General features: G+C 39.8%; 1 protein-coding gene across 1 annotated transcript in view; it reads left to right on the top strand.

Moving 5' to 3' along the window:
• The window catches only part of elp4 (elongator acetyltransferase complex subunit 4), a 45931-nt gene that overhangs the window by 764 nt on the left and 33149 nt on the right, over positions 1-12018 (top strand). The window contains exons 2-6 of the mRNA XM_077590446.1: positions 295-330; positions 4730-4851; positions 5842-5976; positions 7507-7643; positions 10660-10744. Coding sequence (XP_077446572.1) covers positions 295-330; positions 4730-4851; positions 5842-5976; positions 7507-7643; positions 10660-10744 — 515 coding nt within the window. The remainder of the gene's footprint in view (positions 1-294; positions 331-4729; positions 4852-5841; positions 5977-7506; positions 7644-10659; positions 10745-12018) is intronic.

Below are 12018 nucleotides of genomic sequence, written 5' to 3'. Positions count from 1 at the left end.
CACGCTCACACTCATACCTAGGGCCCATTTAGAATGTCCAACCAGCCTACTATGCATGTTTTGAAATGTGGGAGGAAACCCATGCAGGGCCGAGTAGACCATGCAAACTCCACACAGGTGGACTGATCTGGATTTGAACACAGGAGCCCAGAACTGTGAGGCTGACGCGCTAACCACTCATCTGACGGGCCGGCACGATTGTTCATATTTACTGTTTTATCACATTTTATTGAATCAAGAAAATGTAAATAAAAGGCATACAAATTGACCTTCATATTTTTTTCTCGTTTACAGGTGGAGGTCTCGCAGTTGGAACAGTGCTTCTCATAGGTAATATTGGCAGTCTTCAGGTTGCCCCAATTTCCTACACAACACGTATACCAATTTTCCCTTAAAATGATTGCATTATGTGGCCGGTAATGAAACTAAACAGAAGAGGATGGAGTTTGCGAAGATGCCGTACGTAGGTGACATCACTCTTCTGAGTGCCAACAGTGAAATGCAATTGAAACAGTTTTTCCACTTTTTGGTTTATTTTGAAAAGGAAAAGGATTTTAGCTCAGGGAAGACCCACCTATCAAATTCACAAATGATATGGGGCCTTTAATTTCAAATACGAAAGAGGTCCTGATGAGATTTTAAAACATTCGGATTTGGACAGCAGAATATATCAGGTAGTATGAGTTGCACTGGCCAAAGAATGCACATTGAAACGAGAAATAATATTTAAGTCACATTGCAGTATAAGCTGCATTTTTGCGGGACAGGTTTTTAATTTATTAGAAACCGAGAAAAAAACATACTCTAAACTATTGGTAAAATAGGAAACAACAAATAAAATGGAACCTTTTTGATGTAACTTTTTTGATAACTACAGCCTACAAAACAACATAACAAGCTCTTGGTAGTCAGAGTGAACAAAATAAAACATACGTTAGTCGCACTTGAGTATAAGTCATAGGCCCAGGCAAACTATGAAAAAATGACAATTTACTGCTCCCCAGCAGATTAGTAGTCAGGATAGGTGATTTAGACCAACATTTTTCATAATCTCAAATCTCATATGGACTTTGAATTACTTAATTCACCAATACATATTTTGGAATTCTCTTGAATCCCCCATAACCTCCGATCTTTAGGCATTGAAGGGTTTATATGTAGACATTAAGGTTACCATTTTCTTGTTTTCACTTGATGCTGCAATTTGTGTATCCAAGACCAGTTACAAACTGATGATATTGCTTTGCCCTTTAATTCATCCCCCCAATCGATGCATGAGTCGATGATTACACACTAATGCGTTCTTCCCTTCCATTTTGGGAATCAATGCACGCTTGGTTTCATCTGGTAATGAGAGACACGGTAAAGGTGAAATGCGTGTGTCGGGGTGTGTATGTAGGTGCGTGGGGGGTGCTTTGGCTACATCTAAAATAGGGGTGTGTGTGTATGTATCTGTTTTTTAGTGTGTTTATGGGTGGATGGGTCAGAGGGAGTTTGGTGTGTGTGTGTGTTTGTTTGTTTGTTTCAGACACTCGTCTCCTACAGTCTGCCCCTTTTGCTCTGATGGCCTGTTTGTGAGAGTCAGACATAAAATTATCAGGCCACTCCTGTCTGCCTTTGAAATGTCTTGAGCTGTCTGTCCAGATTTGTCAACTGGGGGGATGGGTTGTGGAATATGCAGTATGGCGGCTGTCGGAGGATCTCGCATCTCTTATGTTTCTTTAGAAAGACATGGAAAAATGCTCATAAGTGCTCATGTTCTTTTACATCATGGTTATTATAAGTTGTTTTCCCACAGCTTTGAAATGTGTTTTGGCTAGCTTTATTTATTTAGTTTTTTGTTACGTTTGGGGGAATGAAAACTCTCGGGAGAAAAAATAACTTAGGCGGTTTTATGTTGGTTCATGTTTATTCAGCTCAGGTCCAGGTTAATTGCTAAACAAGAGAATCATAATAAGAAAATCTTTGCCTTTGTACATCCCTGTATCCTAGTTCAATGACATGAACATTAAGAGCACACTGAAGCAGGTGTGAACACTCAAGCATTAGGAGACTGTCTGCTAAAGCTAATTTTAAATTTTGCTGCATTCCATGCATGTTTTGATCAGTTGTAAGATTACTAATATTGACAGGACAACTCAAATCCTGAGAATTAATGGGAAACAATTGGTTAAGTTACAAGAATAATAAATGTCATATTTTTGATGCATTTTCTATTGCAAAGAAATAAAGAAACTGTTTTGAGTAGAAAATCCAGTTTTTTCTTCTGTATTTGGTTATTGAAGACATCCCAGGTCCATTTCCCTGTCAGGGGTCACCACAGCGTGTCAATAGCATATGTTTTGCATAGTTTGCATGTAGTCCACACAATTGGGATGAGTAGTATCTGGGGTTTTCCAATAGCAGCCAATATTTTGTTTGTAAATGACAAAATTCTAAAAAAAAAGGGAAATATATGTTTATGCTTAAGTGTAACTTGACTAGGTCCTCAGCATTCCTGCCATGTAGCAAACAAGCTATAGAACACAATTTTTTTCACATCGAACTACATACTTAATATTGTAAAACTACAACTGCAGAACTACAAGCTATTTGGCCACATATATGAAGACTTTATGAGGTCAAATCTTAATAATGATGAACTGACTTTAGAATTCATCATATTGCAGATACTGCACTGTACATACATTCTGTTTACTATATAAGTATAAAGATAGATTCTATACTGAGTCTCGTTATGAGGGACATACAATGGCCTTGATATGTTTATCTCTTCCTGCTGTTTCAGTTGTTATAATTCAAGAATGTTGAACTCCCCCTGGTTTAAAGTAAATAAGATAGAGGCCTTCCCCACTCTACCAACCTTTTTCACCATAGGGCATTGGCAAAAATTCAAATTCATCACGTGACTGTCCAGAGTGACTGCACTACCTTGAAGATATGACTTTATCCCTCCCTGTTGCTCCTATACCACGCAAACGTTGGCCCCCACCCTTTACCCCCCGCCTCAACAGCCTAATGACTCCTGGAGGTTCCATTTGTAAGGCTCCCATAGAAACACATCCACAATAGGCCCCATCTTGAGAGGGCCCATCTGGGTGTCTTTGTGGGGCCCGCTGAAAGCCACAAAGGCCTGCTGACCTAGAAAGCCATCAATAAGAGAACAGGGAGCCCCACCGACAACAAATTGAAGAGCCATGGAATTTCCTGGGCCATCCTTAGTCCGTAGGTGAGGATATAGACTGGAGACGTGGGAGGCGGAATTCCCTAGATGCCCAGGGAAGACACATCAGGATGCCATTCCCAAACTGTCAAATGTATGCCCGTTACCTTTAACTGTCACAGCCGCCTTTGTCACCCTGCCCAATGGTTGTCATTGTTTGGAGAACACTATGAAATCTTAACAAAATGCTGATTGTGACAGGAAGCAGCCGTGGCATGCTGGGTAGTTATGTGTCCTGTTTGGGGATGATTAGCTTTTTTTCTTTTCTTAATTTTTTTTTAATCTGCCTTCTGTAATGTTCTGGTTACCCCTTTGTGTTTTAATAAGAAACAGATATAGAAAAATGCATTATGAATGACTCAACGACTTGTGCTTCTACCATGATTATAAATACAATTGCAATTAGTCAGTTTGTGAGTTCCAACTTATATGATAATGGTACTTAAATGGTGGCTCCAAATTAAAGGGCTGCTCTATGTATGATGAAAATGTGAAAAAGAAAAAAAAACACAGGAACTTGGACATCCTGGTCAGTGTATTCATTATAATCAATCGGTCATTATGAAAATTTAGAGTGAAAATTAGACTTTGGATTTTTGTTGTAAATGACCAAACATTAACAAACATATTGACAAAATTCTCAAAATGTTTTTCAATTATCATTTTAATTATTTTCTCCAAAGTGTGTATGCTTGGCCAATATGCATTTCTATAAGCGTATTATCTACTTAATCATGTGTACATAAAGGAGGATCAGTGGAGTGTCTAAACTTTTGCGGCAGAAAAAAAGGAAGTTCTAAAAGGTCCCTGATATTTATATTGACCCTTATTTAACATTCTATGCACCATTCAGAAGTGCTTCTGGAGACCGGGTCATCCAAAGGGTGCATCCCCTGTGACACACATTCCTTCAAATGAGATTCATGTGAGTGAAATGTCAGTCAGTCACCATTATCAGGGACCATGCTTCTTCTTCCTACTGTGCACTGTTCTCAAGCTAGGTTACCTTTAGTACGGTGAATACTGTGAGGATAGTATGGCTGAGTTCTTGCCAAAAACCTTGACAAGAGACCTGAAAATGAAGATGTAGAGTGATAGTCACATCACGCAGTGACACCTAGAGTGTGTCATTGTGCCACATCCTGTGCCATCAGTGTTTTTAAGTTAGCCAAATCCTTACACCAATTATAGTCAGCCACTGTGATGTGGACATGAAAAGATGAACTCTGGGGTGTGATATGAAGGAATGGTCATGATAAAGACAAAAATACTCCATGCACTGTGAGTGACTCCTTGTTTAAGATGTATGACAAGGTGACATGTCAGAATCATTTCAATGCTCTTTTTGAATTCTTTCTTCTTGTATTTATATTATCTGCGTGTACCTGATATGTTAGTTTTTTTGTGTCACACTAATGGGATATGATACTTTTTTGTTGTTAAATAAACCACAAACAAGAACACCTGACGACTGAAATGTGATCCGTCATGGTTTCTTTTCAACAGAAGAGGACCGTTATGATAGCTACTCCCGTATGATCCTAAAATACTTCCTGGCAGAAGGAGTGGTATGTCGACATGAACTCTTTGTAGGAGCGGTTCAAGATCATCCGAATGACATCTTCCAGGTAAATGAGACGAGTGTGTCGGTTTTTGTTTTTGTTGAACAATTCACACAATAACTTGTAATGTTGAAATGGCCTCAAAATGTCTGTGTTGCATGCATTATCTTGATAGTTTTCTTAAATTCCTATTTTAAATAGCTATTTATTTTTGAAAGCTTTGCATCCTTTTGATTTTAAACACATTTACCAAACCCTTATACAGTATTTACCTAATATTAAAAATAACAAATTTAGTAGTAGTCAATCACACATGCTTTAAAAGTATTCCTTCATCTTTTACAGTAGTTTAAACAATATTGTAGTAACACGGTCCTCAAGATTTGTCTGGGTCAGCGGGGGTATTTCAAAGGTCGCGGGTGGCACTGTTCTGGCATTGTTAAACTGTTTCCCGATGCATTGCTGTGTGAAGAGACTTGCAATCCCAGAAGTTAACTGCCACCTAAAATACGGGAGGTGGGCCCCTCGCTCATTGATTGATAGTGGGAGGGGTCACAGCCTCACCCTCTCTTTGCATATCAATGGTTTATTAGGACAGGGGCACTCTCAATGGGGATATATCACATTATTTAGTGTATTCCCAGCTATAAAAGAAGCCAGCCAGGCCTCCATGTTAAAGTAACCTAGAATTTATTCTAATAACACACCCAAAATATTTACGGAATACTTAAATAAATGAATTAATACTAAAGCTAAACAACATCTTTATTCATGTACTCTGGAATTATCAAATTGCTGTGCAAAATATGCAATTATGATCGGTAATTTAATTTGAGAATCAACTTTTTGAAACTGCCTATACATTTTTACAATAGTATTTCAAGATTTTTAAAGTATGGAATTTGAATTTTTGATTCATCAAATGCAGTGGATCAAAACTGATGCAGTAGCACACAGACCTAAATTCTCCTTTGAAGTTCAAAATTGTTGTGCACTAATAATGAAAATGATATATCAAGGTCCATATTTAATCTATTTTTCCATCAACGTGTGCAGGAACTTCCTGATCCTATTTTAGATGATGTTGCCATGCACAAACCAGTAGACCAGTCTAGACTGCCTTGTGAGCCTCAAGATAGTATGGACGCCATGAAGATTGCCTGGCGTTATCAAAATCTACCAAAAGTACAGGTAATATATGGTTAAATATATGTTTAAGGTATTTTATGGTCATTTGGTTGCTCAATAGGATTCCGCTCCACAGAACATTCAAAGTTCTCTGATACTGATATTATGAGAATGGACAATGTAGGCTTTAGTGTTTTTTGCAATTGTCTCCACCACTAAATCGATCACCATTCTAAACTTCTTTGTGGAGTGAATAAGGCCCAAGCCTTTCCTTTCAGAGCTGGAGCAGATTACTCACGCTTAGCTGGCGATAGGTAGGCTTTTCACTGGTCCCCAGCCCTCATATACACACGCCTGCACCCCTGCTTAGCCTGGGAAACAAGGGTACTTTGCAGCCGGTGCATTGACATGTTTGCTCGCTCAACCCTACGACCCAGACCTGCGCCTCTGTCTTCTTCCAAATCCCTGCCTTTCCCCCTGCTAGGGTCGGCATCCCTACACTCTTTCTTCCGCTTTAAGTAGAGGTGACCCCCTCCTCCTATACTGCTCTGCTCTCTCCCTTCTTTTGGTCTATAATCCATATCGCTATGTGGATTAACAGCACATAGTGTGTCCCTAGGGATCCTCTCCCTCTTTCTCTCCCTCTGGAAACTTCTTTATATTTGTGTCCTTTCGTCACCTCTCCCCCTTCCCCTGTAAAATCGTCTTTACAAACCGCTGGTAAGCCCCAACGGAGGATTTGCATCCCAAATTCACCCCCAGAGTCAACGCGTACTTTCCCCTTACACACACCTCTCCCGGCATTGCCTACTGTGTCTCTCTCCCGATGAAGACATCAGATCAAAGGTTAGGCTGTCAGGGCGGGTAAGGAACGCTAAGCGGGTTGCCCAGCTCACAAAAAGAAGATGAGCCCCTCAGCCCCCCTGTGCCCTGCTGACCTCCTCGTCCCGCTAGGAGAAGGACACACCGGGGGCCCTAATCCAGATTAAGAGTAGATTAAGGGTGCCAGTAACAATGGAATCCCTGGTTTTACTGGGAGAGAGGAGCTCAAACACTCTCTTTCAACTGCAGGAAAACATCCGCCTTGCCTGCCGTCCCTGACATGTTTTCTTTCACAGAGAGAAGTGGACATTTATGTGAAGAAATGATTAAGAGCGTGTTCATAGTGCTTGTTTAACTTCTCTGCTTCAAGAATGTTGAGGAATGACCCATAAACAATGCAATTGCATTACCATAGTGTTATGGAGGACCCTCATTTAACATATTAGAAAAACCAATATGACTATTTCCTACCTGAATTCAGTTTCTCAAAAATCTGTAGAAAAACAGAAATACAATAGTTCACTCTTTTATAATTTTTTTAATTTATGTGGATCCCATCAGTGACATATTTTTATTTTTTACCGTGCAATATTGGCCACCATTGTGAAATTGCTTCATTATCTTCCTTAGAAAATGAGCATCAACACACTAAATTTGCTTGGACACTTTTTTTGTCTTTAAAAGCATAAGTGAATCTAATTTTATACTAGCAAATATTTTTTTAACTACTTAGTTTATATAATATAACCTTCATTTGATATTCTTGCCCAGAGTGCTCTTGCATCCTCATCTCGGTTTGGCCACTACTATGACGTTTCCAAGACAATGGAGTCAGAAATCCGCCAGGCAGCTAAGTGCCACCACTTCTACCCTCCAGAACATCCCAGCCTTACATCAGCTACGCACAGGTAAACCAACACGACATCATCTACAGAACACTAGCAAACCAATCTGACACCATCCGAGAAACACATGCAAAATTCGCTCGGCATTGTCTACAAAAGGCATTCATCCAATGACGACATCAACATAGAGTACTTTTGAGCAAGCATGGCATTGTTTTTACCATATAGGCAAATCAGGTATGTCAGCCCACCAAAATAATGAAGCCTTTCAACAGGCACCATTTTTTTTCTTTAAGTTTTACTTTCATATAGTGAAACCATGTTCATTTGAGAGGTTATGTTTGAGAACCCACTCACATTGATTCATTCATTCATCTTCCATACCGCACATCCTCGTAAGGCTTGCGTGGGTTGCCTGACTTTATTCCAGTTGACTTCGGGCAAAAAGTAGACTACAGGTAGAACTGACTGGTCGCCAGTCAGCCATAGGACACACAGAGGGACAAATGACCATTTGCACTCAATCATACCGTCCTCACCAGCGGGAATCGAGCTTGCGCCTGCCCGCATCGAAGTCAGGCCAGTGAACCACCACACCATCAGACAGCTAACTCACTCTCAATAGGTACAAATCAGAAGGTCATATAGAAGTGACTTCCCGCTTTGAGAAAAACGTAATAGTTTTAGTGCAAGAAAAAAAAGTAAAGCATGATAAATCTGCTTACTAATTCAACGAGGGTAATTGCCTTTTTAGCAGTTGATACAAATGAATAAGAATCTGGCTTAAGTAGCTTTTCCTCTGGCCTAAAAGGTTCAGCCTCTTGGAAAAGTTGTGTATGCCTATTCAAATAAGGGCCCTGTTTGCTCAGCGACTGTTTGATTTCGCCCGTGTTGAGTGTACTTGGAGTTCAGAGGTCATGCAAACTCTTTGCTCAGAGAGTGCTGCTGAGCACACAAGGGCACACGAAGAGGCGCACTCACTCACTGTGTAAATACAGCAATCTGGAGCACAGAGGATGTGGAAGAGGCTTTATAGAGTCACTCTTTATTTCAACAAACACTATTAAACACAGGACCAGTGCAAATACATTAAACATCGTGGTAACACATTTGATTCATATACCAAAGTACATCATCTAGGTTCACAAACTACAGATATTACCCATAAGAGAGCAAATATATTAAAATAGTCTTCTTTTTATTACATTTGTATGTGGTTGTCTTTGGGACATCCGTGGATTTAATCACCAAGACTTTGAAACAGCAGGAAACTACACCTGCACACCACCATTGTGCCCACTTCTACACCCTGTCACTTCCCCGCACACAAAGACACGCACATTGCACGTACACACATGCCAGACTAACTCTAGGCAGGCTACTCCCCCTTGCACGTGTCCTCAGCCCCATGTTGCTACCCTGGCTGTTAAATTGCTCCGTTTCACTTGAAGGCATAATTGGCATAAATTGCTCTCTAGGTGATACAGATCCTGTTGTTTAAGACTAAGCATCCCCCTTGTCTCCTCCCTTCTTTCCCCTCAAAGAAAGACGTGCGTTGAGATAAAGAAGCTTCCACATGTATGATCCTAATTAGCTGACGCGCTAGCCCCTGCAGCTAAGCACCTAGACCTTATTGGTACCTGAATGAAGGGTGCTCAGTAGGGGCAGATGACATACAATGGTGTCCTACACAATGGCTGCCAAGCAGATACAACCTTTCACTCAAGTGCTTGTCAAGCTGCACCCCTTAGCCCCCTTCCTCAAAGACGGAGCATGGGCAGAGAGGGCTGTGAGAGTAGAAGTCTCTCTTTCACCAAAACCAGCTCTATCATTAGACCCAGCGGGGTCAGGAGGCACCATTGTTGCACTGAATAAATGAAATGGAGTACATGGATATACTTGGCACAAGTGTAATCGACACAAGTGTGTATTACCGCTTTTAATGCGGGTTTATTGACGTGTGACCGATATATGTGTATCAGCTCTTCCCAGCCTGCGGGTCAAATTGATAGCAGCCCACTGTGACTCGGTGCAGACTGGTCATTAAAATGGCAGGGCGTTCTTAAGTGGATGGTCCTGTGTAAAAAGATGGGTTTAACATTCCAATCTACTGCCCAATTGCCACAACGTGAATTGAGCCAACTGTTCTATTCTGGTTTGTGCGCTTTGTCAGTGGTGCAGATGTTATCCTTGATTAAACATCAACATGCTGTCACATCTTAATATTAGAAATCAACATAAGCATATCTCATATGTACGTCTTGTCTGTGTCTCGGCACAATCAAAACCTCAAGGGAGCTGACAGAGAGCCAGTCATGTTGTAATTTAATCAAGCAAATAAATTAATTGGATCTCTTGATAGTGGCTCCAGAAAAGCACAGTCAGGAGGAGCACGCTGCAATCATAGCGGATTAATCCACCACACTGATCTGTTTGGCCCAGTAATAGTAAAAGGGTGTCAATTAATAAGAGCTTTTCTATTCTGAACTAAGGAGAACTGCACCTGAGATGTCAAAGCTTTTTTATATTTTCAATTTCACTGACTTCTTTATCTGATGTCCTTCTCTTAAAACCCCCAAATTAACTCCAGAAAAATACAGTTTAAAACGTCACATCTACTCCTATATACAGACCACAATATTTACATTTTGGTATTCCAAAGTCACCACAATAGAATTTGTGTCATATACTTGCTGCCTGTTTTATTAAAAAAGAAAAAAGTACATACACATCATCCCTGTCAGGCAGAACCCTGGCTGAATCGCAACTCCATTGTTCCTACGTTGTTCAACTTCTACCTTATCTGTAGTACTTCATATATCTACGGGGCCTTCCTTTTCAAGTCAGGCTTTCTCTCTTGGCCCATCGACTATTTTTCAAGTGCACTTTAAAATCCAAAGTGAATCTACACACTTAACTTTGACACATTCAACTGACCACCTAGTATTCATCGGTGTGTTTTAACTAGTATTGGGAGCCAGGGGCAGTTAAAAAAAATAGGTTGGTGGCAGAGAAAGCCTTTTTGCTGTCTTTCTATTCATCTCTCTAATTATGGCCACATTCCTCTATATTTTTACAGTTCCATGCTTGGATCCTACTCTGCATTGCTGAAATCCATCGAAGATGTCATATGCAAGGAAGGCTACAATGTGGCAGCAACAACGGTAAGGCCCAGAGAAGAAAGGTCACTTTTCATTGATTAGATGTACCTTGAATAATTGTAAATACTCCTTATGCAAACAGAATAATTATGTAAATTCCAATGTCTTTAAAGAAAAGTGGGAATAGGAACTCAACAGAACTGTATCTGTTTATTGTACAGTTTATTGTACTGTTTATTGTAAGCATTCACCGATTGCAATGAAAAGTGGCCATTATATAGTGGAAGCAAAAAAAAAAAAAAATATATATATATATATATATGTATATATATACATATATATATATGTATGTATATATACACGTATGTATGTATATATATATGTATGTATATATATATGTATATATATGTGTATGTATATATATATATATATATATATATATATATATACCATACTGAACAAAGAAATCAAGTGCACAAATCTGCGATTTTCTCGAGTCATCATTTGAATAGGAATCAATAGTATTGTAGCGCATATTTAATTCAAGAGCAAGTATCCCGTTCCTCAGTGAACGTACGTGATACAGACCAAGGAGGATCTATTTTAAGAAATGCCAGAGTTGTCTATGTTGTTATTGTAACAAGACATCTCCCATGACAGACACGCATAACTTTAGAGCCCGTTCACATAGTGACACGTCGACCAAATCAACAGAAAACGACACATAACAGGTTTGTGTGCCCCACCGCCACGTTCTCCTTTCGAAGGAGGCCGCAATTCTGCATTAAAATTATGTAGTACTGATGTCATGCAGTAGGTGGCCTTAAATATAGCACAACAAGTATTCTTTTGCTGCATATTGTTACTTTTGGGCTATTTTTTTAAAAGCCAGTGGCTCACCTACTTTAAGATTGTCACACTATCATAGTTTTGTCATGCAAACAAACTTCACTCTTGATTTGCAAGTAAAAATCTAAACTAGGGCAGATTTAGATTCAGAATCCCCAAATTCTGTTTAAAAGTAGGTTTCCAATGCAAAATTTGACTTATCTGTGCAAAAAACTTAGGGGCACTTGTTAACTTTTAGTCCTGATAGTTCCAAGATGACTTTCGTCTATATGGTCAGCCTTGGCTTGATTTTACTGGCAATGTTTCTAAGGCTGAACTATAGGAGTAAGTCTGGACTCTCTTTCTGATGTCACCACGGCAACGTTCATCTTGCAAAAGTTCCCCCCTGTCGCTCATCAACTTGGAGCCTGATTTTGCGCAGTAACAAACAGAGAACTTATCTATTTATGATGAGTGCCCACATAAACAAATAAAGCTCTTGCTGGCTT

The sequence above is a fragment of the Stigmatopora argus genome, chromosome 2 (assembly GCF_051989625.1).
Source record: "Stigmatopora argus isolate UIUO_Sarg chromosome 2, RoL_Sarg_1.0, whole genome shotgun sequence".
NCBI classification, from domain to species: Eukaryota; Metazoa; Chordata; class Actinopteri; order Syngnathiformes; family Syngnathidae; genus Stigmatopora; species Stigmatopora argus.
The sequence above is the reverse complement of the archived record's forward strand: the minus strand, read 5'-3'. Positions and strand labels throughout refer to the sequence as shown.